This window comes from Vigna unguiculata, chromosome 8 (assembly GCF_037176805.1).
Source record: "Vigna unguiculata cultivar grain cowpea cultivar isolate G323 ecotype 2 chromosome 8, ASM3717680v1, whole genome shotgun sequence".
In the NCBI taxonomy this organism is placed as follows: domain Eukaryota; kingdom Viridiplantae; phylum Streptophyta; class Magnoliopsida; order Fabales; family Fabaceae; genus Vigna; species Vigna unguiculata.
In genome coordinates this window covers 3,475,230-3,493,605 of record NC_140799.1, presented here as the reverse complement: position 1 = coordinate 3,493,605, position 18,376 = coordinate 3,475,230, and the positions used below count along the sequence as shown (strand labels likewise).

The window sequence follows — 18,376 nt, the reverse complement described above, 5'->3', positions numbered from 1 at the left end:
AAATTTGTGTTTAGACAAAAGAGAGAAAATAAAAAGATATCTAATATTTTTTTTTTACTTTTTAATATATTTAATTCTATATTTTACTATTATTTACCATTAAATGACATATTTTATAAAATTAAATGACCAAGATTAAAAACCTATCTAATTTAATTCTTACTGATTCTCATCATACATACTTGTGAAACACATACGCAGTTCACTGTTTTTTTAATTTTGAAAATAAATATAATTAATTTTATAAATTTTATTATAAATAGTTTTTATTTATTTTGTAGTTATTCTTTTTTATTAAAGATACTTAGAAAAAATTAAATAATGAAACACTTAAAAGGTAAATAATTATTTTAATTTAAAAGATAGTTATTTATTAAAAGATAATATTAAAAATAAAAATATAGTCACTAAAATGGAGTACTCCTTGTATATAAATATAAATTTTTTAAAATTTGAGGATAAACATATTCCACTCTCTATGAATATCAGCCCCTACACTAATAATATTGTCTTTTGTTTCAAAACAATCACAATATTTCAGAAAAAATATGGCTTAAATATAAAATTCACCATGGTATTTGAGAGCTCATTAAAACAAAATTTATTTACTTTCATATTTGAAATATTATAATTTGAAATATTATAAGTCATTATGAGAATACAACCATCACTTAAAATTACATCATAATCCTAGTTTTCACTTTATTTTCTTGCTTTCGTTCATTTTTTCACCCCTTGTCCATAGGTGTGGAAGAACAACTGAAATTTGAGTGTTGCTTTTTTTTTTTCACTCAACACATTTTTTTTTTACCTTTATCCCTCCTAATCAGAATGTTAGTACCTTTAATAAAAGGACACTTTAACGCAACACAAGTGATAAATATTTTAATATTCTATAAAATTTCGCTTCAATTATTTTTATTCTATTCTATTAATAAAATTATTTATAAAATTGATGTTATTTTTCTTTAATCGGAATAACATTCTTTTCCATTTTATTTTTCTTAAATTGGTAATTTTGTTTACTGTGATCTTAATAGTGAAAAGACTAAAAGTGTTGAATATTGGATGGAAAAACAATAACTAACCATTTCTTGGGTAATAAAAAGAGAGGGAGCGGAGAAGAGTGCAGAGCAAGCTTAGAAGAGCGAAGTGTGTGATGTGGTTGAACATTCACTCCCAATCACATGGCTTCTTCTTCTCCTCCTCCTTCTTCTCCTCCTTCTTCTCCCTCTTTTCTCACACACCTTCCTCTTCATCCTCCTTCTTCATCTGACCAAGGTCAATATTCATTTTCATACGTTTTTAGGGCTTCGTTTTATTCGTCTCACTCTCTCTCTGTGGAACACGAACATGCCAAGAAAAACAAATTTCGATTACTCTCTAAATTTTAATTTCCAACTGTTCAACACTTGGATCGTTTTGTTTTTGTGCAAGAATATCGTTATCGTTTGAGTTTCTGTTCATGTTCGCATGCGTGTGTTATCGGTTACGGTGGAAAGGATTTTAATAACGAATTCGATTCACGATTAATTAGGTGAGAAGCGTGTGGAGGAGGATGAATCGCGCGTTCCGATTCACATCGTGACGGCGGCGTCGCAACTTCCCGTCGAGTTCCTGGAACCCTCGCCTCAATCGAAGCTCGTCATTGGCTTTGACTGCGAGGGTGTTGACTTGTGTCGCAAAGGCACTCTATGCATAATGCAGGTCGATGCTCTCGTTTGTGGTTTTAGATTTTGGTTTTGGCAACTGTAATGATGAATTTGTATAATGTACATTGTAGAAACTCTTATGGCACGAGTAATATATGTTAATGATAATTTAGGTCAATATATGTTATATGCTGAAGTTGGAATGTTAGATGATAATGTGAGAAACTCTTTGGTATAACAAGTATCTAAGTAAATAAATAAATAGGAGCTAAGATATTTAGGTGAATATATGTTATATGCTGAAGTTGGAATGTTAGATGATAATGTGAGAAACTCTTTGGTATAACAAGTATCTAAGTAAATAAATAAATAGGAGCTAAGATATAAGTAGATAGATAGGTAAGTAAACCTCCATTTTCCCTATGTTGTGTTGTGATTTTAGTTGTGTTGTGATTTTTTGCTGGTGGTTGTGTTCTTTTAGGACTTATTATTATTTTTAGTTATTTTGTGAGATGAGCGTGTGATGATATACTTGTATTTTACATTGTTGGCATGAAATTTCATCTTAGGTTCTTGTTTCTGCAGCTTGCGTTTCCTGACGCTGTGTACTTAGTCGATGCGATTGAAGGGGGAGAAGAGCTTATCAAAGCGTGTAAGCATGCACTTGAATCTAATTACATCACAAAAGTGATTCATGATTGCAAACGGGACAGTGAGGTCTGATTTATTTGATTGCTTGCTTCCTTGCCCTTTCTCTTACCCCTCTTTTGTATATGTTGAAATTTGCGCAGTGTGCTTAATCAATGGAAAAAAATGTTTAAGAGGCCGGACTTGTGGTCTTAGCATTTAGCTTTCTTGTCTGGCCATATAAAGCACTTACAGACTCTCTTTTTTTTCCAGGCACTCTTCTTTCAGTTTGGCATCAAGTTGAACAATGTGGTGGATACTCAGGTGAGCTTTCTTGTTACTGAACCACATCTTTTCCCGTTCTTCTTTCCTATTTTATGTGTCTCGTTAAGGTGGCAGAATGAACTTGATTCGCTTCTAAAAAAGATCACATATTTCTTAACCCGATACAATTTTCCCATGAGCAATGGTTGTTGACGTTGGAATGCAACATGGTATATCAGCTTATGTAGTAAAAGTATGGATTAATGTTCTTGGTTTCTGTTATTTTTGCTGCCAAGATGTTTTTCTTTTATAATTTTTTTATTCAGTTCATTCTGCTCTTAAATCTAAATTCAGATACTTAGACTTGATTGATATTTGATTCTTTTAACAGTAATATGATTATTGTCTTGCCAAAATTTATGAGATTTGTGCTTTATCAGTCCATCTTCAATATACTGGACGTGCTCGACCTTGCATTAGTTTACTTACTAATTTTGTTACAGACTACTCATTTATTTGTTACATGATTACATCCCTATCCTTTTGTGTAGCATCTAATGTGCATTTTCTTTTATAATAATATCAGCAATTATGCATAGAATATTAGTATTTAGTCAACTGTATTTATTTGATTGCTGCAAATTAGCTTGTATCCTTGATCTGTATTGCTTATCTCCTTAATTGATTGTGTCCATACTAAGAGATTGGTGCGCTTTGTTCTAGCATATATGTGTTCTGTTTCTCAGACTTTTTTTCAACTTGTTATCAGCGCTTACAACTTGCTACCATCTTTGCGACCTAATCATGTAATTATTGTTCTGTTACTTCCCTAGAAAAATTGGGACTGCTAACCCATAGTGTTTCTGACCTGTGAGTGTGCTTAAGCACCTATTATGATCTCCTTAACTATACATTTTTCTTTCTATCTTTGTCTGCTAGAATGCACCTTTCCAGCTGACATGTGTATTTATTCATCCTGATGTGATTTCCTAGTCTTTATTGCCAAATCGACCCCACAACTGGTGTTTGAGGAATGCTCATATGTGAAGACCCACACGCATAGCCATGAAACTCCATGTGACCCATCTATCCTTCTAGCATCACACCAGCATTTCAAACACCACATTTGCTAGCCATCAGTCTAGATTGTCCTGCTCTCCTCCTGTATAGCCTATGCCCAGCCAGAATTTTCCAATGTTCAGCTTTCCCTGTGTATGAGTTTCTCTCCAGCCGTTCTCTTCACTTGCTACTCCTATAGGCCATTCAACTCTAGCTCTCAGAACCTTTCCCTCCCCTTAGCAACGTGAGACACTGAGTTCTGTTGGTGCTTGATCTGCTTGACCTACTACTAGCAATCCAAGTTCAACTATATCAGTGTCAAATCATATGCCTGTTCCTAAGCCTTAAGGAAAACTTAAGGCAAACTAAGAACCTTTCTACATATAGTTATACGATTACGATTCTTCAAATTTAGTTGCTGAATGATTTATTGAGCAGACTATTGAAGGAACTTATGTATATGATACATTTTTTGGGTCAACTGCTAGAACTACTATTTTAAGAAATAAAATTAAAAAATTGAAATCAAATTTCAATATAGATTCGAATTAAACATGGATTGATGTCTTGTTTAAAATATTTTATTATTAATTTTATGCTGTAAGAAAAAAATATTATTGGTGGCCGAAGAATTTTGTTTTTTTTCAAGCGTGGTTGTTTCTTTTGATAGCTGTATCATATGATAAAGCTGCTGACAATAAATGCCCTTGTGACTTGGTGGACACTTTGATTCAAACAAAGTCAGCTGAGAAACCTCAATTTGTAGATATTTAGTGTATCAAGATTCCTGAGGAGAGATTCAGATATAGGATGTTGCTGCTGGAGAAATGGACCCTCCATCCTTCTGTGCTGTATCCCAAAGTTGGAGAAACACTAACCCCCACAAATGAAAATGCCTAGAAATGTTTTAAGTTGGACTTTGTGAAATGGAATTAGAGTCTCTGCATTTATATTTTATATAGTTTAATTATTACATAACTTCTTATATGGGAAAAGAAGAGACAGAAGCAAAGAGGGTGTAGTGAAAAAGGTGTATGATGCCACCAAGGAGTTCTTGCTAAGTGAAACTTGATTTGTACTCTTAACTAGGAAATGTTTAGGTTTTAAAAGCAATTCCTGTGCTATTGTCAAAAAAAATGCCCCTTGTGAAAATAAAGCTCAGAAAAATTCGCATTAGTGATTTTGTTCGGATAGATTTCTTTTTTTTGTTGCTTTTGGGTAGAACGTTTGGTTGGACAAATGCAATGGAAAAGTTTGTTCGTTCATATTATCTGGATCATAGAAAATAGAAAGAATATAATATAGAAGGTGCTAGCTTTTTATTGGATGTTAAGGTTTTGAAATGCTTTTGGTCTAACTGTTGTAACTATTCCAATACACACTCCTACATGAAATGAGCATGTTGAACGAGGAAGGTCAGAGATTGTTTCAATGCTTGGTTAGGGATTTCGGCTATTTGACCTGAATGCAAAGCATATTGTTTGTCATTTTTTCTTTGGAAATAATATAGATGTTTTTTTTTGCACCGTTTATATTAGACATTAAGGTATGATTTTTTAAGCATCGAGGACTTTTATGCATACGACTTAAACTTTAATAGGTGATGTGTATTTTTCCCTCTTCAAAGGTGTCATTCTTGAAGTTGGACTTCTTTGCTTGTCTCTCTCTCGTATAATTGATCATGTGAAATTAGGAAATGTCAAAGTTTGGAAATAGGTGGAAATTATAATACAAATAAGTTTCTTTAGCAAATTTTGCACTTCTATTAGTGTTACAAAATACTAGCAACTCCATAAAATTCTTACACTTGTTTGTTGTATGTTCATATGTCTTATCCTCGTCTCCTTGTATATTGCTTAATCATGTTTCTTATTTGGTTCAGATTGCTTACTCACTAATAGAGGATCAAGAAGGACGAACGAGATTGCGAGATGACTACATTTCATTTGTTGGCCTCCTTGCTGATCCACGTTATTGTGGTAGTGTGGTACTATTTGTCATTGTATCCATTGAAATGGTTTTGGTAGTCGTGATTCTTTATAATGACCTCAATTAGACGTAATGATAAGAATCCTGAATAAGTTCCCGAGTCATTTGATTCACTTTGAGGGGTTTACATGTAGGCATATCATATGTTGAGAAGGAAGAAGTTCGTGACCTCCTTCGACAGGTTGGTTTCAGAATAGTCTTGTTTGATAGAATAATCTACTTTTCAGAATAGGCATATCATTTGCTGTCTACTAGTGATGTTATGTTTAAGGTTTGATTGATACCAAACAATACAAAGCATCCGATTGATGATTGAAAAAGTTTCTATATGAGCGAAACAATAAAGTACCATTAATCTGTGTCATATCATTTTCTTTTTTGCATAAATTTATATGTCCACCTGTTTATATTGATTTTCTAGTTGAGGTCAAGGTCAGCGAGAAGAGTAATGTTATTTGTAAATGTTTTGTCAGGACCCTCAGTTCTGGACACACCGACCATTATCTGAACTAATGGTCCGTGCTGCTGCTGATGATGTTCGTTTTCTTCTCTACATTTATCACCAAATGATGGAGAAATTAAATGAGCGGTCTTTATGGTATCTTGCAGTTCGTGGTGCCTTGTATTGCCGTTGTTTCTGTGTGAACAGTAACGACTTTGCTGATTGGCCATCTCTACCTTCGATACCAGGTCTATATAAATTCCTGACAAGAATCTTGTGCAAAACATATTTCCTTATTCATTATATTGCCAGTTGCCTGAGTTTTCCTATCTATGCTTTCTTCCATTAGAGTTTGATGTAAAATTAGAACCGAAAGATTCATGTTGCCATTCGTATGTTTAACTTAAAGGTTATGGCATAATTTGGTGGTTAAAATTTAGCCTAAAATACTGAACTTGTGCAGCTTCTAGGAAGGCTCATTTTTTAACATGAACAATAACTTTTAGGTGAAAGTCGGGGTTCTTCCCTGGTTTAATGTTACTCCTCGCACAGGATCGTGCAAAAATGAATTATTTGAAACTTTGGTCCACTTTGTTTGTTAGATTATTTTATAATTGACAAGTATTTCATTTGTAGGTTTATGTTATGTTTGTGCCAGGAATGCGTATTTGATTGTTTAAAGAATGTGCTTCTACTTACTTTGTAGATAGCTTGAATGCTGATGGTAATGGTCCCGAGGAGGAAATTCTTTCAGTTCTTGATGTTCCCCCAGGAAAGATGGGACGTGTTATTGGGAAAAGAGGGGCGACAATTTTGTCAATTAAGGCTTCTTGCAAGTAATAGTTTGCCTCTCCTTACTATTCTCTTGGTTTAGTAAATACATGCCTTTTTTGGTTTATTAGTGAATGCTAATGGCCAACTTGGTCTTCAAAAGTGTTTGTCAATTTAAATTAGTTATTGAATTCAAATAAATTAAGAAATTCCTGAAAACAGTTTTCGTCTTTCACATTTGTCTTTTGTTTCGGATAAGTCTCTATATGTCATCACATTTGTCTTTTGTTTCAGACAAGTCTCTGTATGTTATTATCAAAATGTAAACCTGACCTTGTATTATATCATTAAAATATAATTTAATTCAGAACGATAAATTGCTTTTTAATAACTAAATACAGGACATATAAAGGACGGGCGTAAAAGAAATACTTTTTAGGGACTTGTGTTTTAGTTAATTAACTTTCGGAGACTCACTTGAAATCGTGATAGTCATAGATACCAAACTGACGATTATGCATTGATCAATTGTGGATTGTTTGTATTAATGTTTCATATGTGTTCATTGGTTCAGTGCGGAAATTCACACCGGAGGTCCCAAGGGCCCACCTGACAAGGTTGGTATATCAGCATCATGTTCTATGATTCATAAGCTTCATCTTCTTTAGATGCTTGATGGTCTGGCATTGATAAATTATTATACCTTTTCTATTTCTATGTTTTCCGATAAATAGAAATAAACTATTGATAAATTATTATACCTTTATAAGTTGGTTATTCCGAAGTTCATTAACGCCACGATCCTCTTTTCCTTTATGTAGGTCTTTATCATCGGACCCGTGAGGGAAGTGAGGAAAGCCGAGGCCATGTTTCGGGGTAGAATCTTGGACATGTAGTAAGGAAATGCCCTGTGCCTTACTTCTCTTTCAACTAAACTTTTGCAATAAATCTTTTTTCTTATCCTTATTGCCTCTGATAGTTGGACTTGAGTTGTGGGGGCAGAGATGTGACATTTCTAATACTTGAGCTTCCTTTTCCCATCCTGTATCTAGTGGAAAAGTGAAAAAAAAAATTTAACAAAAGTTGAAAATGAATGAAGTATTCCAACTCTTCTTTAGTTTAGGCGCGTCCAATATTAATATTTTTATTATTATTATTATAGTTGTTGATGATGATAAATTTAAGGTCGAGTTAAAATCCTCTGCCACTAGTCATAAATACGGAACCACTCAACGTAATGACATGCCAACTCAACAATGGATGATTTTTAAGTTTGTAATTAATTTACCAATAAAGTAGTGCGTTTTAATGGACGATTGCTTAACTCGGAGCTTGTTTTTAACTTTTTAATGTTACCGATTTCTTCATTCTCCGTGTCTTTTCTTTATCCTCTTATATTTTTTAAAATGGTTGTAAAAAAGTTAAATCAACTTAAATTTGAGAATATGAAAAAAATTGAAACAAGATGTTTAAAAACATGAATATGACGATTCCAGATTAGTGGTTTTAATTTTTGAAAATTTGAAATTCTTACTAATACAACCTCATTCAAAGTAAGATAAAAATAAACAAAAGAAATTAAGGCAGTTTCATTAAAGCTTTGATTTATTTTGAGGATAAGCAGATGATAGAACTATTACACAATCAAATTTTATGATAAAATGAACACGAAAATCTACGATTGCATTCATCGACTAACAAGCAGAAAACCCATTTCAAACGTTCGGATGAGCAGAGATTAAGATTGCTCCTCCAATGGATCGAGTTAATGAAAAAAGAACACACCACTGTAGACATGTTGGCTCATCACTCACGATAAACTCTCATTTCCGTTTGATTCATTTTAAGGTTATAACAAAAATATAACTTTTGTTTTGATGTAAAAACAGGTCAATTTAGAAAACAAATATCCTCTGGTGTCTTATTAATTCGTCACTTTGAAGATGTCTCAAGACACAAGGGAAATACAAGGCATGTTGATCTGTAACAACATCAACACTCTTATAGCTGACACGGATATTTTACAACTCAAAGTAGTGCCACCATATGTTTCGGCACTTTAGTCCGCTGGATGGCAATCGATCAGACATGAGCAGCATTTTAGACGCAACAGTAGCTTAAGGTTTAAAATAATATAATCACAAAATATTGAGAAATATATACCAACAAAACCATGCCAAAAAGCTTAACAAGCTTTGTAATGCCGACACACAAAGAATGAGTGAAAATGTGATTGAGATTTTTACTTCTGGAACGCACCGAATTGATATTGTTGGGAGCCAAGGCTTGAGAATATGTCGTCTGCAGGTGCTGGTTGTGAAGGAGTGAATCCAGACCTACCAAGTCCAATACTTCCTGAACCTGAACCTAAACCTGAACCCATAGCTCTCCCCATATAAAATGAAGGTGGAGGCCCTTTCTCCTTTCCCTCCGATCCATCGCTCAAGTCACCCACAATCCCAACATCCGCAAGGGATACTTTTTTAGCTGCAAAAACAAATACCAGAACCTACTATTAATAATAATAAACAAAGAAACAGAACAAGTTGCACTACTGAATTTACTACATGAAAACATTCAATCATATTGCTCAAGCAAAGGGGTAGTGGATGAACACACTAGGTTATTAAGATCATCCAACCCAATTAATAATGTACTTATCTTTTAGCAAGACTATTGCATATATCATATAAAAGAATGCAACGCATTAATTGTTAGAGGCACCGTGTTATGTCCCATAGGTGCTTGAATATACTCTAGGAGGAAAACAACAGATAATGTAAAACTAATAGTCATGATAATTAACTTACGGGCAGTTATATTGAGATCGATCAGTCCGCGGCTTAGTGAATCAGCCCAGACACCAGACTTCACCTGGAAAGTATCCTTTTTAGAAGGAACTTTAGTGTCTGCTAAAGTTTTACCAGTGATGTTATCATGTTTGTCATCCCTGACAACATTATTGGAGGGCTGGGAAGACACAGAATCAGATTGAGAAGTAAAATCACCAAAAATATCAGATCCATCAAAATTATTAAGTGGAACAGCAGCAAACGGATCAAACGAGCTGTTATCCACAGGACCAGATTTCTCTGGCTTGCTGTCTGGCTGCACTACTGGTTCAGCAATGGAAAACAAGTCAGCTGTTGGTGTAACTGTAGAAATTGCGGGTTGTGAAGCAAATAGATCCACCTCAGCCTATACACACATGATCAGCAGACACAAATGGAATATTTTAGCACTGTGACAGATAAAATGTTGAGAAAGAAGGTAAGCCTGTAAGTTTGTTAGATTCACAATCACAATTTAAAATTAAGAAACAATTTTGTCACATGCAATTAATACACTTGGAACCATGTGAAAATATTGCACAACATTAACACTACGTGCCTTCTGGTCTTGATTCCCCTCCAAGACCACATAATATTATCAAACATTATTTTAGAAATGAAATAAAATTATTTCAACATAAAAAATAGGCCAATATATTTACTTCAATGGTGTACGGTCAAGTCAAATGGTAAATCTAAATCTAACCTGTGGTTGAGAACTGGCTCCTTTGTCCATTTGAGGTGTTGCAGATACAAATGATGCATCTGCAAAAAGATCAACCTCTGGCAAATTACCAGTTGCTGGCTTCTCTACAGGAACAGATGTGGGAGCATCCATGAAGTCACCAATTAAATCTTGTCCAAAGAGATCAACTTGGTTAGAGTTTCCTGGCGAAGTTTCTGATGAAAGAATGAAATTTTTCCATATCATTTAAAAGGTAAAATAATCCCGCAACTGAAAAATACATTTTAAAAGGTAAATTAGAGAAATCAAATGAAATTCTCACCTCAATCAAGTTCAAATAATTTTCACATTGACTTTTGTTATTGAGAAACAATTCCTGAGAAAACAATACCCTACTCATCTTTTACTACTTGAGACAATAGCAAAATGTTATTTATCACCACATACTTAATTTGGTTTTTCTTCTTTTTGGGCCAGTGGCTAGTTTGATAGAGGGTGTAAAACTTACAGAAACATTGTTCATTGGTTGTTTCAGAAGCAAATGGCCTTAGTCTTTCATTATAAGAATAAAGAAAGCAGGCCAAAACAAAGAAAGAAAAGAAAAGGGATGCCAAAGATGAACATCAAGTACTATGGAATGCTCAATGGAGTACTCACTTAAAAGTGGCCTGGCTCTTTGAGAACTAACAACTTCTAAGGGAGGGTTCAACTAGTGTTTAAGTGTCTATGATAGGGACTTGGGTATTATGGATATTTGACATTGAGTAGTGTAGGATGCTTAATGAAGTAACTTGTTTACCCAGACAACTAGCCTTTAAGGTTGAATTTTGAAGACATGTACAAGCTGCATGAGAATCACACATTTAACAGTAGTACTTTATACTCAACTTCGATGAATAGATTAATATTTCTTTTTATTGAACAGAAAAAATCAAGTCACAAGTCACAGCACAGTCAAAGAATTGCGAGAAAGGGGATTTCCTAGAGTTTGTAGTCAGCTTTATAGTGAGAACGATTATTGATTCTACCACCAGTATGCTGGACTTGGAAGGTATTAGAATAGGTATTAAATATAGGTAGGAAGTCGTTGTATTGCAAAATTGCTATGTGAGCTATACCTATCTTTGTACTTAGGACTCTAGTTTGATCTTTGCTCTTCTCTATACACTGTATCAGAATTCTTTCAAAATAAATGTGAGAACATGAGAGGAGTGATCAAGCTCTCTCAAAGAGTCATTATCTATTCTTTTATATTTTCTCAAGCTGATATCACAGAAGGTCGATCCTACCCTTATCGGCCTTTGTCTAACAAAAGAATTGTCAATTGGTCATTGTTTGTGTCGTATGCCACTATTTGCCGCCCAAGTTTCGTCTTTCCACGTTGGGGTCCTATGAGCCTTGATTACCAAGATCCAAGCCTTGGTTGCACATCATAATTCCGGCCTACACATTGTCATCGTCATAATGTTTTATCACAAGTGTCTCACGCGTCGTCTTCCAATTGTCGAAATCTTTCCAAACCACCACAGACTAACTTGTCGAAGCACTCTGAGCCCATTTCTACCCTTTGTTCTTCGTTCCGAAACCATTTGGTAAAGTCTTCTAATGTTGATCACGGTTTCTCTCACTTGAAAACCTAGGTTGCCTTCTATATTCTCTAATCCATTATTGGATAGTCTCCCTGCCTCAACCTTGTTCAACATGTATTGAAAGACAATCTCCTCTGACATAAGTTCTACTCTTGGAAAGGGAAGTTGTGAGGAGCGAGCCCTCGTGGTAAAGGGCATCCTCAATGCACATAGCGTAAAAGAATGGGTCACACCCAAAAGAGTTATTACCTTTTACATGGCTTGCCTGATAAGATAGCCCATATTTCCAAATCTAAAGTTTCTAAACCAAAGTTCTCTAATCAAATGGTATCAGGAATATCTCAGGATAAAGTTTGGCAGTCAAGCACTGTCTTTCACTCATTCTATTTTTTCAAAAACTCAAATTTCTCAAACCCTTGTGTTAAAGTTAATGGATAATCAATTCAGGTGCTTTTGATCCCATTTTTGATAATGCTTCATTATTTTCTTCTATTTCTCATCCTAAAATTCTTCATATTATTACTTTAGCCAATAGACCCAAAGTTACGTCTCAGGGAGTTTAAAGTGCACCATAACCTTTGATGTCAATTTTCTTTTTTTGTGGTACATGTCAATTGATTGGTGAAGGACATGAATTTTAGAGAAATCTACTATCTTGGTACTAGACTGTCAATGTCTTCTTTAAAATCCCCATCTCCTAAGCTTTTGCATAATCGCTTAGGTCATCCAAATCTATCAAAATTAAAAAGGATGATTTTCTAACTTAGCAAACTTCTAGCCTTAGATTTTGAGTTATGTAAATTAGGAAAACATGTTCAATCTTTCCCAAAAATAACTGAAACAAAATGCAACTCTATCTTTTCTGTAATTCATTTTAACATTTGGGGTCCAAGTCAAGTCACATCCTTTGGGTTTTATGCTCTTGACATACTGAAAGAGACGAGTATGATTGACAGTAAACCAGTCGATTGTCCTATAGATCCAAATAAAAAATTAATGGCTGAACAAGGAGAAGTTTTGTCTAATACAAAAAGATTTAGAAGACTGGTTAGAAAACTTATTTATCTTACCATTACTAAACCAAATTTGTCTTTTGTAGTGGGAGTTGTGAATTAGTTTGTGCAAAATCCTTGTATTGATCATTAGAATGTTGTCATCCATATTTTAAGATGTATAAAAAAGGCTCTAGGACAAGGATTATTTAATGAAGATAAAGGAAATACCCATGTCCCTAGATGTTGTGATTTTGATTGGGGTGGTTCTCCCATGGAGAGACGCTCTACTAGAAGATTTTTTTTTTCTTTGCAAGAAATATTATCTCTTGGAAGAAAAGAAACAAAATGTTGTTGCACGATCAACAATTGAAACTCGGTATAGGACAATGACATCACTCACTTGTGAGCTTATATGGGTAAAACAATTCCTCTAAAATGAATGTATCAATAGAATGAGCAATTACATTATTGGAGATGTTTTTTTTTTTTTGAAAATACTTACTGGTAGAAGTTCCTCTTGGATCAAAATCATCCATGTCATCCTCAGTACTATTTCCAGGTACACTTGAACTCTGAGAAGGAACTGAACCATAATTATTTGCATTAGTTGATGACTTTGATACTCTAGATGACTTGTTCTCTGGACTTTTGCTGCAAGACAGACATTCTGGAATAAGGATAGGGCAATAAAATCATTGCAGTATGAAGAGGGAAAAAATTTGCCTAAATAATAACCATAGCCAAGTTAAAGTTTAAAATTGAGATAAGCTTCTAATCAACTCAACAAATTCCCCATTTAAAACTAACATGTATCATTCACAGGTAACATGTCTCCAACCCTGACAATATTTAACTTCCTTTCTGCTTCCATAATCTTCTGTTTATGCACACCTCTCTATCACTTTAATTGATCCACAAGATAAAATTTATGCTAAAGATGACAAATTAATAAAACCTTTTGGAAAGTAAACGAGCAAATTACAGTTTGTGCTAATCCTAATCTTATGGCATCAATATCTAAAGTGGTGCTTTTCTAATTATTATTCACTTTTCATCTAATATGTTGTTCCTATGAGCAATAGTATCAAAATTGGAGGTTTCATTTTGCACCAAGGCTGTCTCAAGGTAAAGGAAGATATAAATTAAAATATTTTTTTAGCACATTAATATATATTATTTAATATTGGATGTAACCGAGTTTAACTTAAATGTGCAGATATACATTTGCACGATGGTATGCTTATAATGAATTAATTGACCTCCAAAAATTTCCTCATACCTTTTGTATATACAACAAATAAAACTAACATACTCTGTTCTGACGCCAAAAGGTTCTTCTGAGGCCAAAAGGCTCCTCACTATAAGGTATTAGGGAGGGTCATTGTTCACAACCTTACCCTTGCGTATGCAAAAATGCTATTTTGGGATTCAAACACTTGACCAATCAGTATCAAGACAAAACCTTACTAATAAGCCAGGACTCACCCTTTTTATCCCTTTTAACATATGTACAAATGCCATTTCATTCTATTACCGTCACATTGCTTTCCAGAATAAGCCACAATGCCATCCATCAATAATTAAATTCGAAGAAATAACTAAATTTATGCACTAAGTAGCAAAATAATCATCAGTTGCTGTCAAAAAACACACCCAAGGCTATGACAATATTCTCCGCTAATAGAATGGAACGGTCATAAAAATACATTTACAGTTATTTGCCAACCATAACAGCAGTTAGATTTGTCCTACCTGACAGATCGTGATGAACCCTTCTTGAAGGAGTTGTCTTGATTGTCACTTGCAACAGTATGGTTTGATTTTCCATGGTCATCATAAGATCCCCCCTTGTCTCTATTGCTATCACTAAACCTGTCACCATCTCTAGATCCAAAGCCTCCATACTTACCACTGCTCTGAGAGAAGCCACCACTACTATAAGAGGCTGACCCACCAGACTTGTATGTAATACCACTAGAAGAAACTCCAATATACCTACATTGACCACCCAAAAGACAAATAAGAAATGTTTTTTTCTGACAACACATTCTACAGTAGTAGTTTTGTTGACCTGATAATTCTGGAATGAAAAGATTGACAAATTGGACCTACTTGTCACGGTTTGCAGAAGCTTTATTTCTGACATCATGTATCTTATCCCTATCATTCAAAAGGGACACAATGGTTTCAGCCTTCTTCCTTACATTGAGTCCCACGTCCTTCCCACTTGGCTCAACATATTCAAAACTAGCAAGTGCCTTTACCAATCCAAAGGAAATTAAAATTACGACAGAAAATACTCTTAATGTACTTGTCAGCACAGTTGTTAATTGCAACCATAAATTAGCTAAATACAAGAAAATTCCTTACTGAAATCTGAAAAGTATGTTCTATAATGTCATCAACTGCACGTTCAGATCCATTTCCTACCAAATACTCAATAACCGCCAACGCCTGACAAAACGTAATTCAAGTTATTGAAAGAAAAGCAAATTGTATGTATCAACACAGAAAATACATCCAAAAAGCCTTCTCTTTGTATCTTAAAATCTTAGGAAATGACATGATTATTTGTAAAGCATTACCTTGTATACATATCTCCAGTCTTTTCCAGTTTCGCCCAGTCTTGTCCAAAGGACATTCATGACCATTTGACATTCAGTACTAGTATAGAAGAAGTAATGATTTAGTAGAACAAGTATCAGAATATTTCTCAAAATATGAAAACAAAAAAAAACAAAGCAACATAACCGGAAAAAGAAAAGATAGATAGTTTTTTACAATTTTTTGGTAGCCTGTGCAATCTCTGCCAGTGCAGTACCATGAGGACCCCAAGGTTCATTATCAGTTGCATCGAGCACCTAATATGTGAAAAATGGTATAACAGTCAATAATATAATACCACTGGCCAATCTAGTGGCTTTATAGTTTGCAAATATATAAAATCTGGCAGTCATCCAACACCATTGCATCAACAAAGTATCCAAAAATCACTTGATAATAGATAATAGAAAAAGAAGTGCTATGCCTAATTCAATTCCAAACACGCATTCCATTATCAATTTTAGAGAAACACAGAAATCCAAAATATTGTACTTCCCGTACTCTAACAACGGTGTTTCAAATCGAAATAGCAGGAGTTGTAACATTTTTTCAATGAACTCCGCACAAATAAAACAAAAAACACAACAATCACAGTTTTACCTTCTGTTCGATTTCCGGAACCTTAAGCACCTTCAGATTCACCTCTCTCTTTCTGTTTTCGCATAAACAAACATCGTAATCGTAAGAGCAGGGCGAACTATCATTCTCGATTAGAAGATTGAAATAGGTTTCAAGTTTTTATTAAAAAAAGAAAAAATATGAAAATCGCAATGCAAAAAGATGAAGGAAGGATCGAGAAGCTCGCTCACATTTCTCGAACGGTTTGATCGAAGACCTTCATGAAATCCATGGCGGTGGATCCGCGAAACGAGACGCTGTGGATCTGATCTGATCTTATCTGGAGAAATAGTGGAAAATGGTTAAATTAATTGCAGCAATTTCGATTGGTTTCCAGTAGCAACGATTTCAGATCTAATACATTCAGAGAGAATTTTTGTTAATTTGTTTTCCGAAATTCCTCCATAACCATGCTGCTTCTTTTCACTCTTCAGAATAAATACGTTTTTTATTCACGTAAATATAATAAGTTTTATTTTAGTTTTTAATTTTTTGCTTAATTATCATTTTGTTCTCATAGTTACTGCAGTTTGTTGTAATATCTACTATATAGTTTAAGAAGTTTGATTTTATTGGTGTCAAAAAAGATTTTGATTTTATAACCAATACAGATAATTTTGCTTATCTTTCTTGTCTAAAATTGTTTAAAGCCATGATAAATCGAAACGTCAAATTCAAATAAATAGAATTATTCAACAGAAAAAAAAAAACGGAATTATTCAACAGAAAAAAAAAAAACGGAATTATTCAACAGAAAAAGGTGAAAAATGATAACTACAAAGACAAGTTTTTTAACTATAAGAATAAAGAACAATTAAAATAAATAACATTTTAGCCAATAAAAAAATAAGATTTAAATATTGTTTTTGTACAGTTTGTTCAATTTGATACTTCTTCTTAACATTCAATTTTATTCCTTTTTTTACTAAATTATGTTTAATTTTATTATTTTTGTTGACATCGTTTAAATTAATAACGACAAAATGTACAATATAAATACATTAAATTCCATTTTTTATAATTTCTTCACTCCTCACTATGTATTTTAATGCAAAAAAGGTTGTTTTAGTGATTTTTACATTGAATTTATGTAAGATAATTATCTAAATGATATACAATTTTACTAAAACTATACACTTGTCATTAGTGTTGACCGAGATGATATTGGTTCTAAACAAGTGCACTAGCCTCCCATATTGGCTATTGCACATAATGCAACATGTGTTTTATGTCAAGATGATGTGTGTTTGTATTCAAGATTAAATGGTTTGTCTTTAATGGATTTTGATTACCTGCCATGGTGATGGGTTATCAATTGGAAAATGTGTTAAGAGACATGCTAGATACAAGCAAGTTGACTATCAACGTGAAAAGTATACCTATATGGTACACGGTCAAAGGCCATAAATGAAAATTGCAAAAACACAAACATAGCAGCCTAAACTCACAATGAATCTATAAGTTACTACGATCCTCAAGATTGGGAGGCTGATGTCCCAACTATTTCGTGAACAATGTACAAGTATACTAAGAAACCCCTTAGTACACAGTAAGCAGCCACCAACAACCTTCAAGGCTGCTTACTCTGTAGTACACAGTAAACAACCACAAGCAACCTTCAAGGTCGCTTACTCTGTACTAAGGAACCCCTTAGTACACAATAAGCAGCCACCTACAACCATCAATAACCTCCAAGGCCATTTACTTTGTACTAAGGAATCAATACACAGTAAGCAACTATCAGTAACCTCTAAGGTCGCTTATTGTACTAAGGAATCAATACATAGTAAGCAGCCATCAGTAACTTCCATGGCTGCTTACTCTGTACTAAGGAATCCCTTAGTACACAGGAAGTAGCCATCAGTAACCTTCAAGGTCACTTACTCTGTACTAAGGAATCCCTTAGTACACAGTAAGCAGCCATCAACAACCTTCAAGGTCGCTTACTCTGTACTAAGGAATTCCTTAGTACACAGCAAGCAGCCGCAAGCAGCCACCAACAGCCTCCAAGGCTGCTTACTCTATACTAAGAAATCCCTTAGTACACAACAAGTAGTCACCAGTAGTCTCCAAGGCTTACTCTATACTAAGGAACCCCTTAGTACACAATAAGCAGCCACCAGCAGCCATCAGTAACCTCCAAGGTCGCTTACTCTATATTAAGAATTTCTTAGTACATAGTAAGCAACCATCAACACCTATATTATTCACCCTACATTGAGGAATACACCAGTACGCAGTAGGCGGCCT

At 34.1% G+C, this 18,376-nt stretch overlaps 2 protein-coding genes across 3 annotated transcripts; one reads left to right on the top strand and one right to left on the bottom strand.

Moving 5' to 3' along the window:
* The first annotated feature begins 1,083 nt into the window (after positions 1 to 1,083).
* On the top strand, positions 1,084 to 7,921 carry LOC114195694 (3'-5' exonuclease domain-containing protein / K homology domain-containing protein / KH domain-containing protein). Its single transcript, XM_028086244.2, has 10 exons — positions 1,084 to 1,281; positions 1,538 to 1,707; positions 2,238 to 2,369; positions 2,553 to 2,603; positions 5,485 to 5,581; positions 5,726 to 5,772; positions 6,065 to 6,281; positions 6,740 to 6,869; positions 7,379 to 7,421; positions 7,626 to 7,921. Exons 1-10 carry the CDS (start codon positions 1,188 to 1,190, stop codon positions 7,698 to 7,700), a joined length of 1,056 nt encoding a protein of 351 aa, XP_027942045.1. The 5' UTR covers positions 1,084 to 1,187; the 3' UTR covers positions 7,701 to 7,921.
* Positions 7,922 to 8,698: 777 nt separating this feature from the next.
* On the bottom strand, positions 8,699 to 16,567 carry LOC114194379 (ENTH/VHS family protein). 2 transcript variants are annotated; one of them, XM_028084561.2, is made up of 11 exons: positions 16,318 to 16,567; positions 16,109 to 16,160; positions 15,686 to 15,765; positions 15,490 to 15,568; positions 15,275 to 15,358; positions 15,017 to 15,162; positions 14,657 to 14,899; positions 13,407 to 13,555; positions 10,342 to 10,490; positions 9,615 to 10,002; positions 8,699 to 9,291 (listed from the first exon to the last, which is right to left on the bottom strand). In XM_028084561.2, the coding sequence occupies exons 1-11, from the start codon at positions 16,356 to 16,358 to the stop codon at positions 9,047 to 9,049; spliced, it is 1,656 nt and encodes a 551-aa protein (XP_027940362.2). In that variant the 5' UTR covers positions 16,359 to 16,567; the 3' UTR covers positions 8,699 to 9,046. The 2 variants fall into 2 exon arrangements, with proteins under 2 accessions (XP_027940362.2, XP_027940361.2); XM_028084560.2 differs by having other exon boundaries at positions 10,342 to 10,535; positions 16,318 to 16,565.
* Between the last annotated feature and the right edge of the window lie 1,809 nt (positions 16,568 to 18,376).

What these genes read in the sequence shown, in the direction of transcription:
- LOC114195694 (XM_028086244.2), top strand. Translation starts at nt 1,188, where the DNA reads ATGGCTTCTTCTTCTCCTCCTCCTTCTTCTCCTCCTTCTTCTCCCTCT. An exon ending in TTCGTGACCTCCTTCGACAG is followed by an intron (nt 5,773 to 6,064) that starts GTTGGTTTCAGA and finishes ATGTTTTGTCAG; the next exon opens with GACCCTCAGTTCTGGACACA. An exon ending in CCAAGGGCCCACCTGACAAG is followed by an intron (nt 7,422 to 7,625) that starts GTTGGTATATCA and finishes TCCTTTATGTAG; the next exon opens with GTCTTTATCATCGGACCCGT.
- LOC114194379 (XM_028084560.2), bottom strand. Translation starts at nt 16,358, where the DNA reads ATGGATTTCATGAAGGTCTTCGATCAAACCGTTCGAGAAAT. An exon ending in GCTTCTGCAAACCGTGACAA is followed by an intron (nt 14,900 to 15,016) that starts GTAGGTCCAATT and finishes TGGTCAATGTAG; the next exon opens with GTATATTGGAGTTTCTTCTA. An exon ending in GGTTCATCACGATCTGTCAG is followed by an intron (nt 13,556 to 14,656) that starts GTAGGACAAATC and finishes TCTGTCTTGCAG; the next exon opens with CAAAAGTCCAGAGAACAAGT.